Consider the following 16,082-nt stretch of genomic DNA (forward strand, 5'->3'; position numbering starts at 1 on the left):
GACAATTTATCATTCGCAAAATCACACTCAATGAATCGAAAATAATGTTCCTATCGCCAACAAATCTGTATTGGCATCCTAGTCACCAACAAAACTCGTCGCATTATCCCCTCCACCACATCATTACGGCAATAACTCAAGTGTTAAAATCATTACGTTACAACTTGCACAGAAAGAATGAGGTAGATTAGCCTATCATTTTGCGCCCGGGATGAATGAACTTGAACGATTGCCTGCTATCTCTAGTTTCTACTCCAGAAGCTATCATAGCACTCACTTGTCGTACTATAACCAACTGTTACGTCTCTCGTTGTTTAGTCGTGACGTAAGGATTCGGATAGATAGAATCTAGCAAAGCTATTAGAATTTTCCTATTTTTCGTTTGTTGTGCTTTATTTGTACGAGTCCAACGGTTTACGAAAGCTGGAGGACTCTGAAGAAGGGGGAGAAGACACCTGGGCCCTTATCGCCGGGAACTTCGCACCTCCTGCACCTCAAAATATCCTATAGCCTGAGTTTTTTCCTGTCTACTTCTCACAACGATTGCCTTGTTCACTGGTTTTTTTATTTTCTCCGTTCTATTTTATTTCTTCATTTTTTTTCAACTTCTGAATGAAAAAAATATTTTTATGAGGGGATGAATATTGTCGTTGAACGCGTGAGATAAAGGGCTTCATTCATATCTCTTGGGATCTGCTGTTGTGGGCGGAATTCACAGTGTGGAGAGGACAGTGTGGGGTTTGTCGAGATTTTCAGAACATCAGAATTAAGTTGACCCCTGTCTTTTAATTTTTTTTTATTCGTGAAATTGAGGTTTTATAATTGACGCGGGGAGTTGAAAGTGCCGCCGAGGTCTCAGTTAATGACGCTGGAAGATTTCGGGGACAATTAATATTGACATAATAGGATTTAGGTAATCTTCCCCACTGAGGGTGGCAGAAACCGGGGCAGTGGCTATAATGATTTCATTTAGAATGGAGGGTTCTTTGTTGTGATGAATATTTTTGAGGATTTATCGGGGTCGAGTGATAGGCACAAAGTTTAATAAATTTTTGTTTGGGTTATTCGGCGCTCACATTCACGGGTGAATTGGTAGTGATGTTGGTCTGCTTGTCGGATAAAAATACATTATTTTTCAATAAAAATTTATGAATCGGGGGAGTTTGGGGATTATCAGGGAGTGAGACTGACCTTTCCAATTTGATTAGGCAGCGACAATAAGGTCAGCTCAATGTTAAAATCCGGAGATTTTTGTCAAGCCGTTTATTAAAAATAAATTAATAGTCATCGGATATGGGCTGAGCCAGTTCTTATAATTTTTCCAGCTGAACTGGCGAAATTTACTGTAATTATATTTGCAAGAATTATTATATATATTTTAAAAACCATTTCTTAGCGCAGTGTGATGAGAAAATAATTTTTGCGAAGTCTGCCACGAGCTCAGACAATTCCCTTTTCCACTTAACGATAAAACAGTCAACAGTATTTTTTCTGTCCCCCTAAAGAACCTATTGACAATGACCATTCGATACCGAGAATCATATAATTAAAATAAAAATCGATGACTCTGTCTGTTGAATCCAAGATGCCCTGGAATATGTGGAGAGACAACTGGTGGGGGAGGACGAGAGAAGTTGCGAGACGAGTGCCATCGTGGGGGCGATAAAAGCCGAGAGTGAAAGCGAGCAAGTGAATGTTCTGTGCTTGAGACAGCAGCAGCAGCAGGAGCATGAGCTTGAGTATGCTGAGGATGGCGGGGAGAGTGTGGGCGTGCTGGAGGCGGTCCGACCGGAAATTGAAAATGGCGCTCTAGTGGAACCGAGTGCACCCGAACCCGTCGCTATTTCACTCGTTGCACCCGAGCACGGGGATGATGGCAATAATGAGTACACGTTGCATCAATTGGGATATCACTCTGGACATCACATCATTCATGACAGGTAATTTGAGGTGTTGGAGACGAGTACCAATTCACTTAATTAAATTGTTTACTTTTCGGGATCAATAATTTTTTTCTTATCGTGAGGGAATTATTTTTAAAGTGCTAATTCATTAATCTGGCTCTGTTTAATCTTTATGATTTGCAAAAATTTTGTCGGCGAGTCAAGCCTTTCCAAAAATACCACCCTCGTAAAAAAATGCTTTTAAAAAATTCAATGGTCCGTCAGGCCCAAAGTTTGCTATTTTATTCAAATAAAAAAGTTGTTCAAGGATTTAATTTCTCACTTGCAATAAATGATGCTCCATTTCCCCACAACCACCCCACGCCAATAAATGTCACCCTCTCCCCCAATCTAATAAATCTACTCACCCCAGGGCCTACCTCCACCCCTCATCCCCCGTGTACGAAGGCGTTGACAACCCGCAGGAAGAGGAGGAGCAGAGCCATCATCATCAACAGCAGCAGGTCGTCTCCCTCCACCAGAATCATCACCACGATCTTCATCACTATACGGAGCTCGGTGGGGCTGGTACGGAGGTAGCTATTCCCGAGGGAGGGGATAACCAGCACAGAGGGTCCGAGGCAACACTACCGTCTGAGGGAAATCGAGTTACCAGTCACATGCCACACAGCACAATGTTACGGTACAGTACTGAACAACTCTCGCCATCATCGAGCCAGAGTCAATCGCACATGCCGGATCAGCACAATTCCCATTTGCATCGTCATCTCGACGAGCACAATAACATTAATACTGACGAGAGATTGAGTGCTATTGCAGCGGCAATGAGAAATTCAAGGGGTGGTGATTTTCCCCTGGGTGTTTTATTTCAAAATTTAACGTCCGGTACTGGAGGCGCGAGTGACAGTGGTCATCATCACATTGATGATGTTTTACCGGAGGATGCTTACGTGCACCAGATGAGGGCTGGCGATGTATCGCCACCAGTGAGGACGGGTAGTTCGCCGGGCTCCAGTAGAAGCCCTCACGACGATCAGGGAATAAATTCACCGCAACGGCACGAGGGTGGATACAGCCCCAGTGATCAGGGGAGACTCCAGAATTTCACCCATCTCACGGCTATGCAACCACCTGCCAACAATGTCCAGGGGCATATTCTCGAGGGGGACAGGGTCTCCGATCAGCTCTATATCGATGCCATGTATCATTCCGCGGGAACTCCCCATCACCATCAGGAACACGAACAGGGAACCACTCCACACTCGCCCAGTGGATCGTTAAGGTCAGTCTGTCGTTCCATTAAACCTCCATTGAGAGATATTTTAATGATAATTTCATTTGTAATTATAGTGGAGTGAAAATTAGATAATAGCGATAATGGTGATAGTTTATCGGAAGATAAAGTCTGGTTTAATTGACAAAGTTTATTGTTACTGATAATATATTTTTTTGACAATTAATTTGCTGTTGAAATTATCAGTGAAATGTCTCAGTGGATTTTTATTGCAACAGTGAAAAATTCGGGGGTTGAGTTAGGCCTCGATACTAGAAAATTAATATTTTTAATTTGTTAGAAGAGATTTATTGCTCAACTCGTCAATTGATGGATTTGTTTTACTGTTCTTCGTCGATATTTTTCATTTTCACCCCAAGTTTTTTAATCTGTTGCCGCCAGTGGCGCTGGTTTTTACGCATTTTCCGGGCTTTCTTTTTTCCGTGCCGACACGTATAATCCCTCGCGCGGGTGGAGGAAAAACACAGGGTGAGGTAGAGAGGGGCGGAGTGTACACGTCATTTGGGTGCCGCGCGAAAATATTTGCCCATCGGGCCCCAGAGGGTTGTGAAGAGGGCCTTGTGTGCACAAAGTCTGAGATCCCCTTTCACAGGCATCGGAGGGGTGAGGGGGTTGGGATGTTAAACGATGCGCCATCTCGACCCTAACTCAACATTCAGTGAAAACTGAGAGTTTATTTTCATTTGGTGTTTAGTGTTTTCATGAAAACAAATAGCGGGAAAAATTGAGGGAATTGATTCGGAATTTTTTTTTTTTCGGGCTCTGGTCGATGGAATCTCGGAGATTTGGTGTTATCGGGAAGATGTTATCTCGTCAGTTTCATTGGGACTATCGGCTACCTGGTTGAGTCGATTGACAGGAGAGGAGACGTTTACTCGGAACAAACCAGTCGTCAATTCGTTACAATTAAAAGTTTACACATGATATCTGGGATACGATAGTGTATCGAGGTGGCTCGGTTTGCTGCTGAGAAGAGCTTTGGAAATTCAGGGGATCGGGGATTCAAAGGTTGAATTAAGTAGTAGAGAACGTGTTTTTATTAAGGTGGAATTATTGGGACCATTGCGAGGAAAACACGATCTTTCTGCTGCGAAATATCACACCATCAAATTTAAAATAAAATAAATTCTGTTATCTCTGTAAAGTTTCTATTGCCTCCTGAATAAAATACGGCTTTACGTAATCTAATGCTGAACGATCTTCAAAATTTTGAATCGAATGTCCCTCCTCTACACCGCAAGATGACGTCTGAGCAAAAAAAGTCATAGAACCTTTTCGGAAGAGGATAATGTGATGAGCAAAAAATGTTCTTAGACATTTTTCGCTAGATCCCCTCGCTCCGAAGATATCCGCACTTTTACCCGTCGTCTGTAATTCACTCAACGGACAAAAAAATCATAAATAATGAACCAAAAATAATTCACGCGATGGTTTCTTTCTCGCTGTCAAGCACTTACGCGAAGCAGAACCTCAACCTTTGAACCGATAAAACCAGAACGATTTCGGAGTCCTGCGGAAGTGCCACGTGCGGGTGGCACGTGTACTCCGACTCGCTTGAGGAATTCATCCCCACAAGTTGGATCATCACCGTAAACCCAACGAAACTGCAAATTTCCCTCGTCATTACCACCATTTTCCAAAGTTAAAGGGACAGCTGCATGAAAACCCTTAATTATCCAAAACGGAGTGCCCTAATTCGGTTCCCTGGAGGGACCCGAAACACCCATTATCCCCACTCAAAAATTTCTCCTCTGAAACTTATTCCAATACCAATATTTCCCAACTCTCCGAGTCATTGACCTCCTCTTTTCCGTGTTTCTCCTGATGTCGGACGCTTATTATTTCCGACTACCAACATGCATTCTAAACAAACAGCCCATATAAAATAATTCCCATGCACGGACACTTATTTAGTCTCTCAGACAGCGAATATCAATCATCTCACGCAAACACCACAGTGCGAGAAATAAACACGATGACAGAAAAAAAAAATGGAAACACCGTTTGATTCTATTTTATTTGCGTTGCGAGGAGTTGAAAAAAAATTGTTTTGAGCCCAGGGAATCGGGTGTAAAAAAAGGCATGATGGTAGGGAGATTGTGCAGGGCGAGAGGAGGCAGGTAGGGGCGGAAAGGGGGGGTTCAACGGGGGTATCTGTAGAAGTAGGGGATTGAGAGTCAGTGGCTGAAGAGGTTGGAGAAGGGAGAAAGCTCGAGAGTGCGTTGTTAAGGCACTGGAGGGGAAATCCTTGGTTCGCCACCTTTGAGGACCGCCACGACGTACTGTCTGTAGTGGCTACGGTTCGTGTCTCCAGAACGTTTTCAGTTCAGTTCTTGTCTGCACGGTGACAGATACGGGTCATCCACTACTTGTCGACTTTTTGCGTGATTTTTTTTTTCGATTCAGTCTTGTAGTTTTTTTTTTTGGGTATCTGCGAGGGTCCGAAGGCCGAGGCGAGTCTCAGCGATGCAGTGAGTTATTTTTAGATGTTTTTTTTTCTCTCACTTTGTCGTTTTGCACGCGTATTGGCTGGAAAAATTCGATGCCGATAAGGATTGTTCAATGATCAAGGGAGAGGTGAATCGATATCGGATACATTCGTGTAAATATTTGGCAACTTCCCGCTTTTGTATTTGAATTGGATTTCTCGATTCTCGGGGACCACGTGAAGTGGGAGTGGTAGGGAGGGGGTCCCTTTAATCTCGATTCCACTGAACAAATATCGAAATAGTGCCCTACTTTATCACTGGTAACTTTGCGCTGATAAGTATGAGACAATATCGAGAGACGGTTATATGAGTATGAAGTTCATGAATTACTAGACGGCTTTGAAATATTTTTCGTTTTGTTTCGCGGGTCGGGGGGAGGGGGGGGGGGTGACAACCCCGTACGTAAATTTCAATTTTTTCCAGGAGTAATCGCCTAGAAGAACAACATCAACATTTTGTTTAGTAAAAAGAATTTTAAAGTCACCAGATGTCATTCAATTTTTCTCTCAAGACAATCGGCTGCTCATAGATTGCACGTTGAGATGGTGTCCTAAATTATCACAGGCAATTCTGCCTTCATAATTTATTCGGAGTCTAGTCGATCGAAGGGAGATCGATCACCCTGACATCTCCTAGTCAATTCAAAATCAATTTACAATAAAAAATACTTGGCAAATGATCTACATTGGACTTCATTCTGCAAAAGAGAATTCAAAGTTTATGGATTTGTTTCTGCAAGAGAAAAATGTCGACATTTTATTTTACAGCAAACGATAAAATTGTTTATTGACTTCTGACCAATCAAACCAATGCTCTTCGGTCGAGTTACTGTCACCACAATAAAAAAAAATTGTCCATTTCCATTTTTTAAATTTTGCTCGTAGATTCCTCGATTTACCACGTGAATTGAGCGGCGGGGGGGGGAGGGGGTGCCTATAATTTCGATTCTACTACACGGATATGGAAACAATGATAAGATAGTGTGGGGATTGACGGAATTATTTTTATTATTTATCGAATTATTTATTTTTGTTTTTGAAATTTTTGCGATTTTGGTTGAGATTTTTCGGAAATTTTAGGGGTTAATTGGGGGAGATGGGGCTCTTTGACACTTTATTATGCGTGATTTCGCGTGGCAGTACGTCGACATGGAGAGCCAGGGCTATAACCCCACGGTGATATTATATTTCGCGTATTCGGCTTATTCTCGCTGGTGAATGCGGGATCTTGATCCCTGGGAAATTTTCCCGTCGTAATTCGCTGATGACAATGCAGATTAAATAATTTCTCTGCATCTGTCGATGAACGGAGATAATTTCCAAAAAAAAATCACAAGACAGGAAGGATTTCAAACGAATGATTAAAAATTTTTAACGATAAACAAATATATATTGTTGAGGATTTCTAAGAAGAAATGTGAGATGTCATTGAGAGGCATGACGGCCCTCGTGCCAATTGCATTAGTAAACGCACACTGGCCGATTGCCTTGCGCCAGCAAAATAAACCTTTCTCGCTAATGTATCGAAATCCACCTTCTTGTTACGACATTATTTCCATTGAGAATGAAGACCACCTTGTGGCCCATTGCGAGATCAAATAACGCACGGTTTAAATCGATTGAAACTGTAATCCGGTACTTAGGGACATTGAGCAAGCTGAATGACGAGGAAATCTCGGTACAAGTAGATGCACTTTTCTAATTACTGTGTACCGGAGTTACACGAGAACGGGTTTTCTTCCTTCCGTTTCTGGTCAGCTCGTTCGGAATTGTTGAATGGTCGAGTGGTACCGTTTTTTTCCGGAGAAAGGGCACGGAGGGATATTTTTTATCAAAATTTTTGTCTAAAGTGATTTCACTTCTATCCCCAGTCATCAAACTTTATTCTAAATTAGACAGGTTTTATCCTGACGCAAATAAAAATCACTAGAAATAGAATTTCAATGTTTGGCATTGTATAAAAATTATGCGTCAGAATAAAAAATTCTGGTTTATTAGTTTTGCTAAAATTTCAAAGTTAAAATTAGTAACCGATGGCACATGGTTTTTTCCAACGATAGAATAATTTTTTCATGGGATGTCATTCATTTTTGAAGATGTGCAAATTTATCACACGTCCAGGAAATGATTGACGTTGAATTCACGACCTGCCCCATGGTTTAGCCCCAACCTAAGCAAATTTCGTCCAGTCGTGCAATAAATATCATTGACGTTCTCCATAAACCAGCGTGAAGTTTGATCTGAATATCAAGTTACAATTATCCCTGGCATTATTTTATCATCGAGCTGGCGCATCGCGGAAGTTGAGTCATCGGCATGTCATCCTCGTGTGATTAATCCTCTTTTCAATTTTCTGACAGTAACTTCATTTCACTGCTTCATTTTTCCCCAGGAGTGACTGAATAATGAGTCTTTCACAGGATAATGAAGCGTGGAATTCGCGTACACACGGTCTATCGCGTTTATTTTGCTGCAACCGTCAGTGGAGCACGTTTCGACTCCAGTACGTGCTCATAATCTTCGGTGCCACTTCAAGGTTGCAAAATTCTTATTGACGTCTTCAGAAATAAAAAAAACATTCACCAACTGTTCCCATCAATTATTGTACATCAATTTACTTTGGTCTCACCTAAAGAGGCCTTGAATTTCCTTATTCTTTGCGATGTGAAGATGAGATGAAAAATTTTTCTAGCTTTTTCGGAGAAACTATTGAGGAACTTTTTATAATTCATGAATAAAATATCAATCAAAAATATTAAAAGCGAAAATTGCCACTGGATAATTTTCCAAAATTTGCACGAGAATAATCCCAACGCTCCTCATCTTCTCGTCGCGCTTCACACGATCGACCAATAAAACATGGACGGGATTAAAATGTTTCTCGAATTACTTGAAACTGAAGAAATGACTCATGATGGAATGTAGAGCAGTCCAACAGTTTGTGAGATAAGAAAAGACGCCACTGGACGTCGTGTCTCTGGGGAATGCGTATTGGGGGGTCCCTATAATCCGTTGGCGTATTGCTTTCATCCCAGGTATACTCAAAAAACCCCTAGGTATACTAAAAAAAATGAACGCGGGGGTCCGAGGGGGTGAAGGGGAACTCTGAGCTCAGTCAGGTAAAACGATGTCAAAGCATGTTAATGGAGTACTCGTGTCCCGTTCAGGGGAAAAAAGTCGGAAAACCTCAGGCACGCGCCCGCATTACTGGCTTCGAACTCCGGAGTTCCGGTCTCCTGCAAGGGTACACACTTACTTCCGGCTGAACTCTAGCTCGTGCTCATCTGCGAGGAGTCATCCTGGCGGACATATTCGCGGGGAACATTTTTCTTTGTTTAATTGACTGGAATAACACGCGAAAATGAAGAAAAAATCTATTTTCAAACAGATGCTAGAAAGAAAATTAAATGGACCCGATTTATGTTAAAAAATATATGAAATCTGTCTCCGACTGATACTCTTGACATTCAGAGGAAAAATTATAATTTCGCTCGATGAGTTTAAAATTTAATCCAACTTTTCTCTCTACGTAAAAGTTTTATTGACTCGTGAAACCAGATACGAACAGGTCTGGCAATTCCCCGGAGGGTGGGCGTTCGCCAGACACTCCTTCCTTCACTGGAAATGGAGATCATTCTCTCGAGTTGAAGGGAAAAAATAAAAAATTATATTGAGAAAATTTTTTGTATTGCAGTTCGTCACTGTATCGCACGATGAACGCAGTGGCCACAATGGGCAGTGGAACAGGTGGAACTGGTGGGTATGCGCTTCCTTACATGAGTGCCAGCGCAGCGGAACTAGCGGGATCGCCTCAACAACTGTGGAGTACTCAAGGTAAATAGTAGAAAGTGAGAGTGAGGGGGTGATGCAGATCACTCTATTGATATCAGCGGGGAAAAAAATTTTTTTGACTGAATTTTTCAGTTTTCTAAACCGAACGTAATCTTTAATTTTTCCGCCCCAGAAAATTTCAATGAAAATTCATTTGTCATTTTAATATAAATACTCATTTCATATTTTTCGAGAACGGCATAATTAATCATTCTATGGGGTTGAAAAAATACTTGAAATGTAGTTGAAAGCCACATAATTTCCAATTTCAATTCAAAGTTCCAACAATAGGTTTAGGCGGTGGTCTACCATCCCTTGCGGAGGAGTACGGTAATAGCAAGACGACCCCCACGGCGACACACCAGACGTTACCTGCCTTCTCTCAGCCCTTTGGCAGCCGTCCCAGCTTCCGGGGGTACTCATCATACTCCTCACCGCAGACAACCGCGGGCACGGGCACCACAACCGCCAGTGAGGCCTCATGGCCCTACCCCACACCCTCCAGTGATTCTCTCTCAGCGTCATACGGAAGCGTCGCGACGCCCGCGAGACGTCAGCCGACAAATACCCCAAACTCCCATTCACAATTGAGCGCAGCTGCCAGCCTCTCAGCTAGTGAGTATTTTCAATCATTAATTTGTTATTTAATTCGTCGTCTGAAGGGAAAAATTCACTATTTTCTATTGTAGGAAATAGTCAAGTGTTTTACAGCCACAAGAACTTCTTTCTAGTGACATTATCTTGACGATGAGTAATTTTGTATTCGTTCTCAAGATGAAAAAAAAATGGAAGAAATTGTTTCGATCGCGTTGGCATAATTATTCAATTATTCAAGAGGTAATCAATGTTTGGAAAAAGCGGTGTAATTTTCCGAGGAATCAACAAATATTTATTGGTGATAGTCGAATAATTCTCCTTATCGAGGAGTCACGTACATCGAGGAAAAGTGTGAACCCCTCACGTTTCGAGATTGCAAAATCTCGAAATTCGTGACAACTACGCGCGTTCCATAGCCAGTTCCACTGTGGCCTTGGGCGATATCAAAGCTCGTGATAAATGACAGGAATTCTTCGGTATTAATGACAAATTAAAAAATTAAAAATCCCACTAATTTTTGTTTGAATCACGCCGTACGAAAAAGTAATTTTTTTTGTTGAGTATGCGATCGTTGGCTAAAAAAATACTTTGACATATGTCCGGTGGAAATTTTTAGGGCGGCTCATTGGCCACCCTGGGTTACTGGGGGGTGCGACGCGAGTGTCCAACTTCGCGCTCGTAAAGAACCCGTGGCACTTGTATCGGAATATCCTCGTGCCGTCTCCTTCGGGATCCTTTGACTTTTGAGAATCTGGCGGCGGCTTCGTCGTCTTTGAGGGTGAGCCTGTGGACAGACACGGGGGTGGTCGGAGATTTGAAGATACGCAGACGACTCGAGGAGTCCTGGGTGGCTCTAATTGCTCGTGTGGGAAGCGTCAATGTTTGGGAAAAGGGGGTGGCACTGTAATAGAGACAGACACATAAATTCACCACACGGAAGACATTCGGAGAGATATTATCAAACATGTCGAGCAACCGTAAAGCGGAAACCATTTCTTTCAATTAGATTTGGTCAATTGGTTGATAAATATATGAGTTGCCCGATTTTGTTCTCCACTTTGTTGTGAATTAAAAAAAAATCGATGAGATTTTTCGCCCTGGAGTTTATTTAAATTCATTGTCATTTGTTTTTCGGACCAACAATATTTTTTTAGAATCGTCCATTGACACCACTTCATTCTCACAATTTTTTTTCCATTTCCAAAGGTCAAAGTTTGGAAATGAAATGAGTGACATCTTTCAAAAGTGCCCGTATGACTTCTAATGTCTCACGATCGTTTCTCGTGTGATTTCCAAACCGTAAATGTAAAACGAAATCGTCGGAGGTCAGAGAACATCCCGTTGTAACGAATCGTTTGGCTTTGCCCGATACAGAGAAGAAACATGAAAGTGTGAGGGATCATATTTCGCCCATAAATTTTCAGCGTCGAGGGTAATTTTCGGGTCGAAAGCCAAACGTCAGATGAGAAAAAACCTGTCATTTGTCATTCGATGGGGCACACGGAAAGTATTTAGGAATTTATCTCCTATTTGGGGGGACTCAACACCTGCAATATCAACAAATAAGTCCTGAAGTTTAAAATTATATCGCTGGAAATTTTTCGCTCGTTAAATTTAACAATGCGGAGACTAAAGGTTTTTTTTTCTAAAATTTCCTACATATTTGCTGATAATTTTTATCACGTCATAGTTCCACTAGCATTTCGATGGACTTCATAATGGAATTATTATTTCGTACAAGGTCAGGTGAGAATTCTTGATGTTTCGATTAATCGAAAAAGTAGAGCGAGGTATTGATAAATATATAATAATATAAATAAATAAATATGAATTTTAATGGCAGCTTTTTCAAAATAACAAGTAAATATTCCATGAGATTTAAATTTAAAAAACTCTATTTACGACGGAACATCAATAATTAATCCGTCTTGACGAAAAAATTCAGCTGTTTATCGCATACGAAAAGAATAAGTTGTCCCACTATCAGTGAATATTTATCATTACGGGTCAGCGACTGTCGAGGGTCTGAGAAATAATGTATCATTTCGAAGTGGGAAGCCGCGATAACTGTCGTACCCACACAATAAGAGAACATCTTGGAGTTGTGGAAAAGCGAGCGGTGAAGGTTCCTCGCATCGAAAAAGAAATGTCAGATTCTTCAAAAGCAAAGTATCAAGAAAATTATCTTAATTCGAATGAATTTGATTAGAGGCAATAAAATAATTTCGATTGAGATGAAACATGTGGGGAAGAGATATCCAAACCCTGACCTAGACTTTGACGTAGGTGTAAGTGAGTTGTGTCTACGAGTGATACGCACCAACGATTAGGGCTTTGTATCTATCCCACAACGATAAATTGGGTATTTCAACGTCGACGACACCTAAGTATCTAATCTACACACTGTGATATCCATGCTGTGGTTTTGTTTGGATTCGTAACCACCAGATTGACGTAATAATTTGCATAATGGAACAGTTGTTCGCCTTCGGATGGAATTATTATGGATTTTTACACATTTACTGTTTTCATTTATTACGGATGAGATGAATTGGAGATCCAATCGGAGTGGATCACGTAAGGGAGATTATTTCGGGCTTGACCCCGGTGAACTTTGGGTAAAGTCCCCCTTCGATGAAAAGACACTCTTATCATTTTTAAAAATGGCATTGGCACTGAAAAATACAGCTATTGAGAAATTGAATGAAATTTATCATTTTTTAATGCAAGAAAATTATTCTCATGAAAGAGACATCTCATTTCTTTCCATCTTGATTCACCAGTGCAGATGATTTTTTTTTCAATCAAACGAATGGCTTTTGAGTTGAGAATAAATTACACGTAATAATTATGACTGGGAAGTTCCCAAAAAAAATGATAAAAGTAAATATCCATAAAATTTCCATCTGTGACCACAAAATTGAACCCCTCGACGGTTCCTTTTAATATACCGCCGTTCTCAAGTGAATTCAAGTACCCCCGCAGCCATTCCTGCACCCCTCGTGTACCCTGAGCCACGTGGCCCTCTCCTTCACCCCCAACGACAGCCCCTCAACCTCGGAAATTGTCTCCCCCCTCGGCTGGACCCATTGAAACTAAAAAATCCCTACACAGGGTTCATCGAATTATTTCTCGTCCATGACTGCACATTCCTCGTTCCCGGCGTCGAGGCGACGCGGGAGCGCAACACGAACCCATTCGTTCTTCCACGTCTTCAGTTATGCTTACATAATATCCAATTGCGTACCAGTAAAAATCCTTCGAGTATCCTAGTATTTTAAATGCATCAGTACAGCAACATGATACGACTCTTATCAGACATTACCACTTCCTGTCATTCATTGTTTCTCAGATTTATATAAATAATACAGAATAAATGAACATTTATTTGTTGTTTATGAGTTCTCCCTCTGATGAATACCGAGAAGTGAAAGTTTATCGCACTTTGAGGAGAAAAATTCCCGAGAAATTTCATATTTTTTGTACAATTTTTTATTGCCTCCGAAAAATTGTCTCCAATTGAAACAATTTTTCGCAGTGAAAAATGTTTTCGAATAGAAAAAAAACGTTGAATACAAAAAAACGTTGTACACTGTAAAAAATATTTGCTATTACAATCTTTATTGCTAGTCTTCAGTGATTTTTTTATGACGCTCCACGCAAATGTTGAAGAATCCCAGATTTTTATCTTGTAAAATACTCTTTTCATGTTTTTTCGCTATATGTTTGTTTTCATTTCATTTTGATATTTTTCTACGGTTTATGACAGCCACTTCATTTTTTCCAGTGATTTCTCAACACTTACAACTGTAGAAGAATTCCAACTTTTTATTCTACACAAATGCTGGAGTTCTTTTTCATTTTTATTTTCAATCGACTGCGCACACTTTTGAGTGATTTTCAATGGCAATTAAAATCTTAAAATGAAAGGAAAAAAAATAATAAATAAAATAATAAAGATAAGATACATTAATAAATTAGTAAAATGTACTGTGAGTCCCAGAAAACTTTGCCAACTGTAACGACAAAATATTTCTATTATTTTTTAATATTCCCTGCATTTAATTTCGGTAATTCTCGAATGGCCTCCACCGGCCACCGGACAGGTAGTGAATTTTTTTTGTTCTGCTCTCTGGAATAATTTTCAACACAGACATGGGGTTCTCGGGGCACTTGTGACACTATCGGTAATCGCCGGAAGCCGATGATAACGCCATGTCCGCTTGCCACCCCCTTCAGCTCCCCCTCCCCCAGGCAACTCGCCCCGTTGGTACAATACCCCCCCTGGTTTGTCACTCCGTTAGCTTTTCTACCACTTATTTTTCTCTCTTGATATTTTAAATGTTCCCGTTAAACTTCCTGCCCACGCAAATATTTTACTGGAGACGAAAACACAAGTTTTACGGGCTTTGAACAATGCCAAGGTCGAATATCAGGCTTCTTTCAAAGGAGTTCTTTGGGATAATTCAAAATTATTTAAGACAATGGAGTGACATAAGATTTATGATTAAAACGTGTTCTTCAATAATTGAAGTGCATTGGGAGGTGAACACATGTTTATAGAATTTTGTTTCAAAGCATTAGAAAAATTGAAGTCATTAAAAATCGATAGTTGGGCCTGAGGCGACAATTTTAGAAAATTTCTGAAGGACTGAAACGCGAAGGAAATACAGGCACACGCTAATGATTTACAAATTAGGTTTTAATTGGAAAAGATGGAGGAAATTATATTGATTTCGTTGGAAATCTCCTTGACAATGAAATGATTTTATTTCAACATTTATTTTGGTACTAGATTTCGTCTATTCAATGGACGTTGGTTTATTTATTTATTCATTATCAATTCACTCGAGAGGTATTCTCACGCTTTATCCACGTATTGAGATTCTCGCTTGATTACCACGTATCGCGGAGAACTGGAGACAATAATTATGTTTTTCAGTTTGTCGGATATGGCTTGAACAAAAAAAAAGAGGCCACGATATCGCAAGATGTGTTCGTTAATTCAAAACCCATTCTCATGCACGTGACTCACTCCTCTGTGCCAATGCATCGAAACAGTAAACAAACAAGCATCGTGTCTCATTATTGAAAACAATAATTCTTGAGTGATATGACGTATATGGGAGAGTGAGAAAAAGGTTTCCGAGGCGATTGCAGTTGTAATTTGAAGAAGAAAATGGAAATATGAAATTAATTTCTGTGATCACTTTTGGGTTCTAATAATTCAACTTCTGTGATGTTCAATGGAAATGGAATTGTTGGATTAATACAATTATAATTATAGGAAATAGTCAATGTATGACCAATTGAATGGAATGTCACCTTCAAAGTTGACAATGATTTTAAAAATCGAAACGATCATTACAAAGATTAAAAAAAAATCAATTTTGTCATTTTCGTGCTGACTTTAGGTTGAATTAAATTTTACAGTAGTAAATATACAAATATACCCTAAAGACCTAAAACAACCGAAAATGTTAATTTTCAAGAGTATTTTTCATGTGTAGTACTTGAATCATAAAAAATGAGATTCAAATGCTCGAAGAAAGTACGACAATTTCCACTAGTAAAATATTATTTCGGAAAATTCCAAAAGCACCTCTCAGACCGTACAAGTCAATATATTTTTAAAAAATTGAAAAAAAAATAAATAAATAAATGCAGTGAACATCGAGGCGGAATACTTTACGGAGGGTCGTGAGTGCGTGAACTGTGGTGCGATATCGACCCCACTGTGGCGACGAGACGGTACGGGACATTATCTATGCAACGCCTGCGGCCTCTACCACAAGATGAACGGAATGAATCGGCCCCTGGTCAAGCAACCACGGCGACTGGTAAGCAAAGGCCCGGTCAACCAAAAGAAAAGTCCCGATGGCAATTGAGTTGATTAAAAAAAAATCATAATCCTTGATTAATCGGACTTTTTGATTGACTAAGATTTTCCACGGGATCGAAAGAAAAT

At 40.3% G+C, this 16,082-nt stretch overlaps 2 protein-coding genes across 5 annotated transcripts in view; one reads left to right on the forward strand and one right to left on the reverse strand.

The window, feature by feature from the left end:
• The window catches only part of LOC135163353 (arylalkylamine N-acetyltransferase 1-like), a 99,962-nt gene that overhangs the window by 40,711 nt on the left and 43,169 nt on the right, over positions 1-16,082 (reverse strand). The gene's annotated exons all lie outside the window — the stretch shown is intronic.
• LOC135163338 (box A-binding factor-like) overlaps positions 1-16,082 on the forward strand; it is a 33,975-nt gene that overhangs the window by 15,443 nt on the left and 2,450 nt on the right. For 2 of the 4 annotated variants that reach the window (XM_064122699.1, XM_064122696.1), the window contains exons 2-6: positions 1,586-1,940; positions 2,317-3,186; positions 9,381-9,520; positions 9,797-10,132; positions 15,782-15,954. In XM_064122699.1, coding sequence (XP_063978769.1) covers positions 1,586-1,940; positions 2,317-3,186; positions 9,381-9,520; positions 9,797-10,132; positions 15,782-15,954 — 1,874 coding nt within the window. The remainder of the gene's footprint in view (positions 1-1,585; positions 1,941-2,316; positions 3,187-9,380; positions 9,521-9,796; positions 10,133-15,781; positions 15,955-16,082) is intronic. The other 2 variants (XM_064122697.1, XM_064122698.1) reach the window with 2 other exon arrangements.

This window comes from Diachasmimorpha longicaudata, chromosome 6 (assembly GCF_034640455.1).
Source record: "Diachasmimorpha longicaudata isolate KC_UGA_2023 chromosome 6, iyDiaLong2, whole genome shotgun sequence".
Classification (NCBI taxonomy): Eukaryota; Metazoa; Arthropoda; class Insecta; order Hymenoptera; family Braconidae; genus Diachasmimorpha; species Diachasmimorpha longicaudata.